Source organism: Podarcis tiliguerta, assembly GCF_965153285.1.
Source record: "Podarcis tiliguerta genome assembly, chromosome: 3".
In the NCBI taxonomy this organism is placed as follows: Eukaryota; Metazoa; Chordata; class Lepidosauria; order Squamata; family Lacertidae; genus Podarcis; species Podarcis tiliguerta.
Window position 1 is genome coordinate 24,044,280 of NC_139536.1, and position 14,664 is coordinate 24,058,943.

Genomic DNA, 14,664 nt, shown 5'->3' on the forward strand with positions numbered 1-14,664 from the left:
TGATCAAATTAATTAGTAGTCATTGCCATCTTTATTATCCTTGTTTGTTTATCTTGTAGACATTGATTTTCTTTTTTTAAGAAAAAATGAGGGAGATTATCATGCAAATATCTGAATATGTCTTATATCTGAAACTGTTTTAATTATTTTTCCAGTTCACCACATTTAATAACAAGAGAACACATATATTATCTGTTAAATTTATATCCTTCCAGAGGTGCCTAACACTTAATATTATTGGGTGTTTTGTTGTTGCTTTTTATTGATATACATCTTGCCTTCATAAAAGTGCACTTTTCAGAGCCAGTTACTAAAGATAGGATATTTGTTAAAACTCCTAAATGGAAAATGCATTCTTAAAGTGTTGAGAAGATCCTGTAATGGTAGTGAATGGTTCTAGATGTTAATTTTGTTACGTAGAATACAAGAGAAATATCAGTGATGGGCCCTTCTGAGTCCCTGAACCATTCTATGCCTGAACTGAGACTTAAGAGTTCCTCTTGGCACTTTTTCTCCTGTTTTCATGGTACAGTAGCCTCTGCAGGTGGAGCAGTGGTTGTTACTATGGTCCGTCAATTCAAAACATGGATTGCGATTCTGCTTTACAAAATATGGTTCATCATTTTGGACATCATGTCAAACTATAGTTAAGCTTTTCAAAGCATTGTTTGCCAGATGATGCTGGGATACATTCCTAACACATGGGATGGTAACTCCTTCATTGTGGAATAGGCAGGGTCCTTGTAAGTCTTCTGCCTCCTGCCCTCCAGACCAGAGCTTTGATTAGGTTGGGTCTGGCCTAAGCTCTGAAGAGTTCTGTCAGAAATACTTTCGAGTTGCTATGGGTGTTTTGGGGTTTGTCTTTCCTTTCACCTTCTGTTGCTTCTAAATCTTTTTATCTGGTGTTCTGTCTCCATGTTGCTTTCTGTTTTATTGTCAGTGTTTGCTGATTGAAATCTCATTTTTTCTTGTTTTTCACTTCATCCCCCCCCCCCTATCTTTGGAGGGTGAGTTACACATAGTTTTCATTGAGGAATATGTTTTGTTAGCCCTGGGGTTGCTGTTATCTGCCAAACAATCGCTGTGATGTGAGTGGCTTCAGGCACAGAGCTTTTGCAGGTCTTCCTTCCAAAGTTATTGGAAAGGCATTTTGTTTGTGGCTCTTGTGCTATCTCCCTTACAATCCAAAAGGGTGCAGTTGGTCCAGTCAGAGCAAGTCCCACACCCTCTATAACCCAGCACAATTGCCTGGGTCAATACTGCTTTTAGCAGCATAATATTGCTGCTTAACCTTGGTGTGGTTTTGTAATTATGCTTGTCATAATCCAGAGCAATAAAAAAAGGTCCTTGGTGCAAATTTGATTGAATAGTAGTGGAAATAGTGAGATACTGTAAATATAACTACCCCAATCTCTGAAATTCAGAAATTCAGAAGTATATGCTGTAGGTTCGTTCACCATACATGGATGAAGGGATTTACTTTACATACAGTGAAAAAACTTTCTTACACAATTTCTTGAAATATTGTTGAATCTCTGGCTGCTAAAGACTTAATGAATAAACCTGACTGGTGGGACTGAGGATCACATTTTGTAGTAATTATACAGTATAATATTGTTGCATGCCACCCCAGTCTCCAAGCTGTGCAATATTCCAGGGGTTCTGGGCACTTTCCCAGGGTTTATGTTTCCTTTTGGAAATGAGGCACAGTGGAGACTGTGGTGTCTTTATGATATATGGTTCATTTACACATACAGTGGTACCTTGGTTTGCATACATTTTGGATTACAAACATGTCAAATCCGTAAGTGCGTGTCCCAGTTTGCAACCTTTTTTTTTTTTGATTACAACCCATCTTTTTGGATTACGAACAAATTTTGGAGGCCCCATTGGCGAAAGCACGCCTTGGGTTACAACCTGTTTTGGTTTACAAATGGACCTCTGGCACAGATTATGGTTGTAAACCAAGGTACCACTGTATATACAACCCGAGCCTACAATGTAGGGGTTCCCATCATTAATACCCCAAAAGGATCTTGTTTCTCCCATAGCCGCAGCCTTAGATTCAAATAGAAAACAAACATTGCTCTCAAATGTATCTCTGCCTATCTCTCCAGCTTGCTGCTTTATTTCTAGATCACATCACTGCCTTCTCAACTCTCTTCCAAACTCTCGCTTGTCTCTTGAGTGATGGCCCCCCACCCATTTGCTATCTCACACCAAGCTCCTTAATCACCTCATCAGACATCTAACTTGGCTTGGTTAGTTTTTAACACTTGGTGGATCCAGGGATTAGAAGGTTCTGGCACATATCTCAACACCACAAACTCCTAGCAATATAGTCTTGCATAGGTATTACAGGTATCCACAAATCTACCTGCCAGGGACGAGTACACACAGCAGCCCAAAGGCTCGTTTTCCATTGCAATTTTTAAGCAGTTAAGAAATAGCAGGAGTTCCTTCCCATCAGCATAAGAAAGACTGCTGCTGTTTCTTATCTTACCCATATGCTGCCAAAATGTGAGATGACCCTGCATCTCAAGAAATGGGAAGTGACTGGTGACAGGCACTAGTAAGCCTGGCTAGTAAGCCAAGCCAACATTTTTGGACACTTAAGTATTGTAAATGTACAGATGGCTTTTGATTGGGTTACTTGCTCTGGGGAACAACTCATTTTCATTAGCTTGAAATTTCATTCTGTCCAGTAAAGTACTCTGTATAACTTCAAAACTTACATACTTAAGTACCAAGGTAAATTGCTCCAATATGAGTTATAATTATAATTTGGATATTTTGAATCTACTGTTGTCTATAGAGGATAGAATAAGAAACTAATAACCCCCATTTGATCCTGTAAGTAAGTTTGAAGGTCTTTCAAATAATTAAAAATACCATTGGTTGATTATTAAGCCGGCCTAAGATAAGTTTATGAATACTGAAATATATTGTATCGTTTCCCCACTTAACTCTCTTTCTATGGACAGGTGGTGAAAGACCCTGTGGCGTACATGAACTAATTTGCATTAGAAAAGGTAAGCAACTTCTTTGAATACTTTTAATTATGTAAACATTTTTTTAAATAGGGGAACAGCCTAGAAGAGTTAAGGAAAGAGCAATCCAGACCTTTATGTTCAGCTCTCCTCAGCTCAGCTGGTCTCCCACTGGCTGCTGAATGTCCCCACCAGTGGGGGCAGCACACAGCCCTGGAATGGGGCATTCCAAGGTTGTGAAGAGGCTGATGCTGAGCTGGCCCAAGATCTGCTGCCTCACAACTGTTGTATGTCAGCATTGGAGCTAGCCGTTGTGCTAGCTGGTAGGTGGCATAGCAATCAGGTCTGAATTGGGCCCAGTTGCCCTACTCTGCTGTTACTGCCATGAGTGTTAGGACTATGGATGCAGTGGTTGTTCCTTTACTCTGCAATCAGATTTCCAGGAAGTTGCTTCAAATTCAATCTAGTTGTGCTTAAGAATCATTTCTATATTTTTGCATGTAGTAAAGCCTATTTCAGGCCAACTATTCTCCTGCTGTCTTCATGTGAGAAATGCTTGCTACAGAGCAATAGCCACTGTGGTGTAGTGGACAGAATCTTAGATTTGGCCTGGGAACACCTTGGTTCAAATCTCCTTCAGTGTGAAGTGCTGCTGGCAAAAATTTGGGTGAAAGATGACTGGTGGGCCATTTCAAAAGAATTGAAAGGCAAGACTTGGTCCAGAGATGGACAGTTTGTCACACCTCTCTTTAAGGAAGGACATAATACAAATGTGATAGAATAATAAAATAATTGATTTACGAATTGTAGGATCATCTAGTCCAACCCCCTGCAATGCAGGAATCTCAATGAATAAATGGAACCTTAATTAAGCTCTTTTAAGCATGCCAAAGCACTAAAGTTGTCCAGTGGAAATTATTTTATTCTTTTCTTCTTCTTGCATGGCAAACTCCCATTCAGTATCACAATCTGCATTTGAAATTTTCAGTTTCAAAAGAGGCTTGCAATGCAGCATGGAAAATTGCTGTTCCAGAAACACAAGTCAAAAGTTTATTTTACTGCATAGCCATAGTTGTATGGTTCTTTGGATCCAGGTTATAGGCTATATGTGTCAAATCTTAATTGTACTGAAAGTTATTTATTTTACTTATATAATTCATTTATAGACCACTTACTGTCAGTAGATCTCAAAGTGGTTTACATTTTAAAAGTCCAAGTACATATATATTCAGTAAGTCCATTCTCCTTTCAGGTTTAAATTAAAGTACTTGGAAAATATAAACTATTCAAAATACATGATTGATTTTGGTGTAATACATTTTACAGCTAACAATTTGAATATAAGTCTGGCATATCAATAAGAGCAGCATAGTAACATCCCTTAAATGCCTGAATAAATACAGGTTTATCTCAGCACCAAAGTGCTATGTCAGAGTAGTATCAGACAAACATGGAATCATCACAAAACTTTGCAAAGAGGAATTTATTAGGAGTGAACCCTTCCTTATATACCTTGGCTGCTAATTAATTTACACCATGATACTATTTGTGGGTAAGGGACGCGGGTGGCGCTGTGGGTAAAACCTCAGTGCCTAGGACTTGCCGATCGTAAGGTCGGCGGTTCGAATCCCCGCGGCGGGGTGAGCTCCCGTTGTTTGGTCCCAGCTCCTGCCCACCTAGCAGTTCGAAAGCACCCTTAAGTGCAAGTAGATAAATAGGTACCGCTTTATAGCGGGAAGGTAAACGGCATTTCCGTGTACTGCTCTGGTGCCGGTTCGCCAGAGCAGCTTCGTCACGCTGGCCACGTGACCCGGAAGTGTCTGCGGACAGCGCTGGCTCCCGGCCTCTTAAGCGAGATGAGCGCACAACCCTAGAGTCTATCAAGACTGGCCCGTACGGGCAGGGGTACCTTTACCTTTACCTTACTATTTGTGGGCCACAAGCATTCAGATGGCATCTTATGCCTATCTCATGTTCAGGCCTTTTAGTTTTCTGTTTTTCTTAGCAACAGAAGTGTGCTTATGGGGGCTGTTTTGCAAAATGTTTTGTAGAGATAACCTAATGCTCCACTGCACTGGAAACATTGTTCCTTTTGTTGGTCTATCACCACCTCTGACACTTGAAAGGGGTAAAGCTAATCTGCAAAGAGGCCTAAATTCCAATAACCTGTAGGATATAGAGAGAGTTTTGAAACTATTCCAGACACTCCTGCCCCTGTTTAAATAATTAAGACTGAATGGATGTGAGGAAACATATTTTTATCATTGTTGTAAGTTGCCTTGAGCATTGAGAATAGGAAGTAAAGTGGTTAAATAAATATTTTAAGCATTAGCAAAATAACTTTGTCATCACCAGTTTGTTTTTTAGAAGGTATGAAACTAGATATGTTTTTTTCCTTTAGTCTGTTATTATCATAATGCTTGTGTTTTGAAAGCCATTTACTAGCTCTTTAATAAATCAAGATTATATAACCCAATGAAACTAGATAGGTACTTGGCTATGGTAGATTGAATTTCCATTGGTAACAATCAACTGAAATATTGTCTGGTGATTTCCAGCTTAAAAATGTTGCATAGTGTAGCTTTGTCCACTCATTTCCATATGACATATTGTTTATTAGACAACTCTTAAAGAAGTAGTAGTAGTAGTAGTAGTAGCAGTAGAAGTAATAATAATAATAATAATAATAATAATATTTCTATCCTGCCTATCTGACTGAGTTGCCCCAACCACTCTGGACAGATTCCAACATAGAATAAAAACACAACAGAACCAATTTTGTTATGTATTAATAGCAAAAATGCCATATCCTCCAAAGTATCTTAACAAATGAAAGTAGGGTCACACTTCTAACCTTTCATGTCTGTCATGTCCCTGTTTAAATGCCCTTAAAGCAAGCAAGCAAGCAAGCAAGCAAGCAAGCAAGCAAGCAAGCAAGCAAGCAAACAAACCCCAAAACACAGTTGTAACCTTATGGCATAAACTGGGAATTGCTCTACCCACTTGAACATTTTGGTTACCCCCTTTTTAATCTCTCCCCGCCCGCCCCTAGTTCTACATAACTTTTTGAGACGGCATGCCCAGAACAATACAGTGGTACCTTGGTTCTCAAACTTAATCCGTTCCAGAAGTCCGTTCCAAAACCAAGGCGCACTTTCCCATAGAAAGTAATGCAGAATGGATTCACCTGTTCCAGACTTTTAAAAACAACCCCTGAAACAGCAATTTAACATGAATTTTACTATCTAATGAGACTATTGGTCCATAAAATGAAAGCAATGTAAGGTAAAGGGACCCCTGACCATTAGGTACTGTCGCAGACGACTCCGGGGTTGTGGTGCTCATTTCACTTTATTGGCCGAGGGAGCCGGCATACAGCTTCCAGGTTATGTAGCCAGCATGACTAAGCCGCTTCTGGCAGACCAGAGCAGCACACGGTATCAATGTGCTGTACTATAAAATAAATAAGACAGTATTGTAGATTATAAAAATTAAAATTATTTTTTCTCCTTACCTGCACTGATGATAGTCATTGTTTGGATGGGGGACTTTTATCCATTTCCACAGTCACACAATCAACCAATAAGTAGCTGAATTGGGTTCCATACAGTCACAAAAACAAATTAACCAAATAAGCCTCAAAAACAAAAACGCAAAATAAATAGCTAAAACAAAAGCTCCAAACGTAATCTGCTCCAGAAGTCCGTTTGACTTCCAAAATGTTTGAAAACCAAGGCACAGCTTCTGATTGGTGCAGACGCCCCGGAAACAATAGCCAACAGTCGCATCGGACGTTTTGCTTCTGAAAAACGTTAGAAAACTGGAACACTTACTTATGGGTTTTCGGCGTTTGGGAACCAAGGCATTTGAGAAGCAAGGTACCACTGTACACAGTACTGTACATCAAAGCATGGGCACACCATATATTTGTATTTTAATTATGTGATGATGGAAATTTTATTTTAATAATAGCTATCATGGGATTTACTTTTTTCACAGCTGCAGCATCCTGGTCAATTGTTTTCATTGAGCTATCCACCACAACCACGACTTATTTGTTGGTCAGTCAGTGCCAGCTCAGACTCCAAAGTTGCCTTGTAAAGTTAGGATTATTTTTTACCATGAAATGTATCACTTTGCTGTTACTTACACTGAACTACACTTTATGTTACTTATTTAACAAGTCCTCCCCCCCCCATTTAAAAAACAAAAACCTCTTTTGTTTTAAAGTTTTACATAAAGCAATACAAAAATTCATTAAAACACCAATAAAAACAGTAGGCAAAGTAAAATGTATCAAAATATAAGTAAAAGTCTGTAGTTTTACAACAAATAGATGTAATAAAATTATATGTCTAGTAGGTTTACCTAAGCAAAAAAGTTTTTAGCAGTTACCAGAAACTACAGTGAGGTTTTCATCATTAGATGGCACTTGTCAACGTGCCAGCTTTGCAGATTGAAGCATTTGAGTGGGTAAGATCATTTTTATTGCCCATTCAGCCAGTTAGGAGAGCTCTTTTTGGAGTTTTTTTTGCTTTTTTACCATTCTGAATAATTTGGTGTCATCAGCAAACTACCATCTTATTGCTTATGCCTAGCTCCAGATAATTAATGAATAATTTAAAAAGTTCTTGTTCCAATACAGTTCCTTACCTCCCTCATTGTGAAAACCATCTATTTGTGCTCTGACCTCTTATCCACTAGCTTCTAAGTTTACTTTGGTGAAGGAATTAGTCAAACACTTTTTGAAAGCAGAAGGATAAAATGTTCTTGTTGTCATTGTCAAGGAACTCTGAACAGAATAGTGAGGTAGACTTATTTCTGCAGAAAGCACATGAGGTTATTCCAGCAAAACTTGTTCTTCTCAGCACTTGGTAATTTTCTCTTTAACAATATTTTCAGTGTATTTAGAATATACTTTAAGCTAACAAGTGTGTAATTTTTTGGCACCCTCACATCCTTTTAAAAAAAGTTATTATACTGGGCGCTTTCCAGTTCTCAAGTATGGAGACTGATTTTATTTCAAGATCAGCAATTTCACATTTGTGTTTTTAAGGAACTTGTGGATGGGATACCATTAGAATCTGCTAATTTTTTAAGTTGTCAAGGCTTTGAAAACTAGCAATACAATTTTAAATTACCTTCCAATCTAAAGGCACTAAATGTAAGGAATGTAGGACAGATACGATCTGATCACAGTTGCTTAGAGCAGTAAGTAACTATGCTATTCCGTTATGAACAATTTAGTGACAAAGCAGCATTACTGGAGGCCCATATAGGAGGAAATAGCAGAAACTGAGCTTTGTGACCACCAGGGACCATTGGGGCAAAACCAACACAGGACAAATAAAATCACAATTAGCACATCAATCTCAAACTTAGTATTCAAATTTGGAAGATGATGACGACCCACTTCCTTGATCTGAACTTGTCAATGCAAAAGAAATTGAGGACATTAATATTGTGCCTTCAGACCCTCATATTGCACCCTTCATACATTCCCCACCAGTCTTCCCAGCAGGCCATATTCAGGATTTCTCCAGGTCAGAGAAAAAAGTACTATGATTCAAAGGGGTAAGAGATACATTATGGTTACCTATGGCACTCTTAAGTGTCTGCTACTGAATCACATGGGTGTAGAGGAACATAGAGGAACACATTTAAATCTCTTTGGAACAACACGTAATTGTTCTTCATTAGTGATTCAATCTCATCTTGTGGATATAAATTTTGTAGGTATATTTTATTCAAGTTGGCTCATCTTGAAGAGGCAGTTCATGTTCAGTCATTTCTGATGGGATGCAGCTGTAAGGTCCAGTGTAATCATAATGGCTAGCTGTCCTTGATCTAAACTCTTCAGCAGATCAGCCATGCCCATAGAAAGTTTGAGGTTACAGAATTAAAAAAATTGGGGATAGTAGGTCAGTGCACCTAGAATACGGCTTGGAGGCACCTATAATTAAGGGGCTAAAAGAGGTCAGTTTTGTGTACTAGTTATTGCCATGACTATGTGCTAGTTAGGGCTGGAATAGCTACTGTTCCTTCTGAGGTGGTGATTCAGAAGTGGGAGAAAATTTGGTAAGGCTCATGCAGTGACCGCTCTCCATGTGTGTCCTTCTTGTACCTGTGGAAGAGCTAAATATACATGCCACCTCTGGCAAATTATTGTGGATCTACTTGGGTCTTAGCTGGGAGTAAGTCCCACTGAACTCGATGACGTCATAACTGAAGTAACATATCTGAGTGCATAATGCCCTTCCTCCCAATAAGACCACTAAGTTCAGGGTCTAAAATTACCTAGCTGCACCACTGGCACAGTTCCTTCCTGAAATAGACCATTCCTTAAATTGGGGCTTACGCCCTCTCTGTGTTCCCTTCCTCTCCCCCTTCTCCAAGCCTAAAAAGCCTTACTTTATAGTTTGTGTGCATCAAATGGATTTTATATGGACTAGAGAAAATGATTATAACCACAATCCTGTAACTCTCACCAGTAAGCAAATACCAAGGAAATCAGTGGGTTTACTCAGAACTGAGTAGACATGTAGAGAATTGTGCTGCGTGAAGGCAGTCTTGATTACGGTGAACACTTAGCTGGAGTAAGCCTCACTGAATACAATAAAACTTACTTTGAGGTAAAAATGCATAAGATTGGGCTGTAAATTCAGACTTCCGCTTGTTTTGTGTTTATTTAACAGTAACCTTATTAATTTTAAAAAATAATATTAACTCCTAATTTATTTTCATTGAATTATATTTTTAGTTTTTATCCCATCACTATATCATATACTTTATAATACATATTTCAAAATGTATATTAAGGTTTTGTGAAAGTCTTAATTGCTTTGATGGACTCAAATTTCATATTACAAAAAGGGCTAATTTTTGTCTAAATCTTTGTTAAACTTACCGACTTTGAAGCAAAAAAGTAATTCAATTTCTTCCCCTCCCCCTTTTCATCTAGTTTATAGACCATCTGCTGGGTGTAGTTAGAGCACATGAAAGTGCGAAGGATGGTAGAGAACGAGACAAGCAGCTTTGACATAGGTAACATGTCTCAAAAGAAAAAAAGCAAAGTAATCAACATTTCCCATTGAATTTGTGGTTCAGATATATTAAAAGAGTAAAGATGACTAGGATTTCTTAGTTTTAAACTATGAATAAAATATTTTCTGCGAAACCAAAATTATATAGCGTAAATTAAGTTAGATACTGACTGTATCGGAATATTGCAGTAAACCTGCTGTTTCCCTAGCACAAATAGGAGCAACAAACCACAGTCCTTGGATTAGAGTTATGTCTGAACTAGCAACTGTGGTTTGATTTGCTTCACATGAATTACAATCTAAAATAAAAATTCCTTTTTGGCTTTCTGAACATGACTTGTTGAAGAAAAACAAACCACCATCTTTTGGTTGGATATAATGCTAAGCCAGGGATAATGGTTTATTGCTTTTGTTTGTACTAGAGCAGGATCAGATTTGGAATGATCTGTGTCTTATGTGCAAAGACGACCAATGTGTGTATAACTATAATATAAAAATTCTGTTTTTGGAAATATAATGAATAATTACAATATTTAGTGCTTCAGCAAAATTTGAGGGTAATGTTTTTGAAAGCATTGAACTTCATGGAGCTCAATATAATATAAAAAGTTCAACAGTGGAAAAAAGCTTGCTCCTTTCTTGAAGGTTAAGGAGTATGTCAGAGACACTTTAGTACAGTAGTACCTTGGTTGTTGAACTTAATCCGTTCCGGGAGTCCTTTTGACTCCAGAAACAGTTTGAAAACAAAGGTGCAGCTTCCGATTGGCTGCAGGAGCTTCCTGTACCCAATTGGAAGCTACGGAAACTGTGTTGGATGTTCAGCTTCCAAAAAACGTTTGCAAACTGGAACACTCACTTCCGGGTTTGCGGTATTCGGGAGCTGATATGTTCGACAACTAAGCCATTTGACAACCAAGGTACCATTGTAACAGCATTTCAACTTGGGGAATCCCTTTAAGCCTGTCATAATTTGTGGTGTGGCTTGTTTGCTTCCATTTTGCGGCTATTTTCGTAAAACCTGTAATTTTTCCTGCTAATGTGGTATGGGAATTGCTTCATTGGGTTACATTGAATACAAGTAACATTTGTTTACAGGAGTCTTTTGAAATCAGTAGATAATGTGGTTACTTCTCACACTAGCACTAGGATTGTGGTGTTGATGTAGGTGTAATCATATAATCAAACTGTCCCATGTGGTTCCTAGAAATAGACACTACTGGTGTGGCATGTGAGTCATCTATGCAGAACCTCTCTCACATTTCAGTGGTTGGTTACATATAAATTGGTCCTGAGTTATGAATGAGGCTGAATGTAATCTAGAATGCATCAGATGAATACCTTAGAGATGTTGAATAATGTAGAGCATGACTGATCCTGCTCAATGCAGGTATTCCATTCCCCAGGGTTCTGTGGTTAAGCAGTAGCAATTAAATGTTTCTTTAAATATTTTCATAGTCATGTGGTCACAGATTATTTGTTTAGCTAGAGATTTAGGTTGGACGTAATCAATAATCTGTCATTAAAGTTATTTTACTTAATTTATGTGATGCAATTATGTGCATTTGCATCTCACTAAAATAAATACAATAAATTCATGTAATTGCACCAGCTTGCTGATTTCTAGAGAGATAATTTACTATTTATTGTAATCCATTGATCATAAATAAGGATAATAATAACAAAAAAAGACAAATCCTATAGAAATGATGAGCCATTAGATGATCTTGTTGCATGGGTCAGTGCTCATTACTTTTTATAAATCTAAAATTATGTTTATCTTCATAAAAACAGGAAAGTATGATCCATCTTAAATGAAGCACTTTGAAGGCCTGTTTGTTTCAGTTGGAGTTAAACACTTGCTCAGTTCCCTCCCTTTGAAATTAATAGGATTTAAATATGTTGAGCTGTATCTGGATTCTACCCAATATTTGAGTAAGCAATCAAAGTTACTATATGTGGTACTTATTTAGTGGAAACAGAATATTCAAAGTATAGGTTTTGCACTTTGTAATCTAGTTGACCTATAGTGCCATCTAATGGCTAATTTATGAAATACGTTAAAAAATTTCCCATGAAAGCCATGGTCTAATGAATACTGTGCAAAATAATACAGTGGTACCTCGGGTTACATATGCGTCAGGTTACATACACTTCAGGTTACAGACTCCGCTAACCCAGAAATATTACCTCGAGAACTTTGCTTCAGGATGAGAACAGAAATAGTGTTCTGGCGGCGCAGCGGCAGGAGGAGGCCCCATTAGCTAAAGTGGTGCTTCATGTTAAGAACAGTTTCAGGTTAAGAACGGACCTCCGGAACGAATTAAGTACTTAACCCGAGGTACCACTGTACTCTATATGGGTTGTTTTTGGCCATCAATAGAAACCATTGAGATCAGTGGACTTAAGTTAGTAAAGACAAGCTTATTTCTGTTGATTCTGGGATGGCTGCTCTGAGGATGAGTTAACCAGATAAAGCCTATTTTTCATTGCAAATTATATTTAATAGATTTTCGCATCTGGTTCCCTGAGCCTGAGTGAGCACAGAAGTGAAAAATACTTTTGGCTGTGTGTACACTGAAATTACAATTGCAGTGTAATGTTTGGAGTTTTCACCTGCTTTCTCAGAACTAATACTTTGTAAGAATTTGAGAATAATCTTTTTTAAAGTGAGCAGTATTAATTGACAATAATCTGAAGCTGCCAATAATTATTAAAAACTTAATTTTTTATATGGGACAGTGGATGTCACTACTAATGTGAACTACTAAACTATGGTTGTCATAAAGAAGATCTCCCTGCCATGTTTTTAAACATGTGTTTTAAACGTATAAGCCCAGATTACCCATGGGTTCAGAAGGCTGCAGAAATTGCAGTAGCCCCATACTTCATCTCTCACAAGTCAAGGTGTGGGCTGATATAGAGTGTGTCAGTAAGCCAGCATACTAGGATAGCTGGCATATGTGCCTTCACCTGCTGTCACCACTGCCTGGTCAGGTAAGGACTTGATAAAAAGAAGAGAAGGGAGCTGAAGTGGGGAGTTGATGGGGAGGGTTCTTTGGGGACCAAAGAGGGCTGACTGGAAGGAGGAATATTTTCTGAACCTTGGTTTATTTCTGAATCAATAAAGGCAGTGGCTCACTTGCACATCTCTGCTGTGGACTTCTGTTTGTCAGCTTGCTGTGAGCAGGTAACATAAACGTCTAGGAATATGCCTCTTCCATTGAAACGGACTGCTTTCTTGTGCCATAGTTTCAGTGATATCTGTTCTACCCCTTTATAACACTGGGACTGGTCTCTGGGATAACATTATTGCAGATAATGATACTGTCTCTGTCTTAAATGGTCACTGGCCTTTTAAGCCAAGAAAGCAAATAAAGAGGTACACATACAGTGGTACCTCAAGTTACATACGTTTTAGGTTACATATGCTTCAGGTTACACACTTCGCTAACCCAGAAATAGTGCTTCAGGATAAGAACAGAAATCGTGCTCCGGCGGCCCGGCAGCAGCAGGAGGCCCCATTAGCTAAAGTGGTGCTTCAGGTTAAGAACAGTTTCAGGTTAAGAACAGACCTCTGGAACGAATTAAGTACTTAACCAGAGGTACCACTGTATTGCCAATAGTGACTTTGTTTTTTTGTTGCGGCATGTATCCAGTGGGTAAATGGAGCAAAGGTTGGTTAAATACCCTTTGTTTAATGAGGATCTTTAGAAGCAGCTAAGATAAGAACTTTTTAGTACTCCTTTGTTATATGCCTATTTTAAACTTTTTAAATTCTATACTATTGTGAAAGAAATGTATTTACAGTAGTTATAGTGAATTAATTATTATACAAATTAAATACCAATACTGTATTTGATACCTTAACACTGTAAAAACAGCATAACGTTTAATACTAAGCAGTATTCAACTAAATAATTCCACAAGCAGAATGAGTTCCATTTGTGCAAAGGGACTGCACTCCTCCTTACATCCCATGCCATTCCCAAATCTGCTTTCGAGTTCTGGGGTAACCCCCAAAACAGATTTAGGGAACACGCAGGTGAGAAGAGAGAGGGTGAACATTCCCTTGTGCAAGGAGAAATCCTTGCTCTAATGGAACACTCCCCTTAGTGCTACTTTGAATACAACCCATTGAATTGTGTTTTTAAAAATAAGAGTATGTTCATTGACCATCATGGGGTTTCAGATCAAGTACCGGTTTGGCTTGTACACAAGGCAGATACTATTCCATTGACCACATTAATAATTAAACTGTCTTGACATGCAGTAAGATAAATATATAGTTTCATACACTATTGGAGCAATTGAACAGTCAACACTTTATGTAAGTAAAAAAAGAAGTTTATAAATGCTTTTTTAAAGCAATTACCCTTCCTTAAAATTAAAGTTATTTGTTTTGGTTTAATGCTTGTGATACTGCTACTCTTCAAAAATACTTTTCCAGTATGTTTGAAATTACTTTTGGAAAGAGATAAAAACAAATTTAAATATACAACATATGTTGATTTTTGTGACATAGAAAACAAAAGTCCTAATATAATGACATTTAATTTATAGTAAGCTGCCAAATACTAATTTTGTTAGCGTAATTTATAACCTTTGAATTCATTGCTAGTATTTACAGTACA

At 37.9% G+C, this 14,664-nt stretch overlaps 1 protein-coding gene across 8 annotated transcripts in view; it reads left to right on the forward strand.

Moving 5' to 3' along the window:
- Window positions 1–14,664, forward strand: part of SYT14 (synaptotagmin 14) — a 73,613-nt gene that overhangs the window by 2,561 nt on the left and 56,388 nt on the right. For 4 of the 8 annotated variants that reach the window (XM_083433036.1, XM_083433042.1, XM_083433044.1 and 1 more), the window contains exons 2-3: window positions 2,985–3,032; window positions 9,952–10,034. Coding sequence is in view for 6 of the 8 variants with exons in the window: in XM_083433042.1 (XP_083289168.1) it covers window positions 9,986–10,034 (49 nt within the window). In the remaining 2 variants the exon portion in view is untranslated. The remainder of the gene's footprint in view (window positions 1–2,984; window positions 3,033–9,951; window positions 10,035–14,664) is intronic. The other 4 variants (XM_083433038.1, XM_083433039.1, XM_083433041.1 and 1 more) reach the window with 1 other exon arrangement.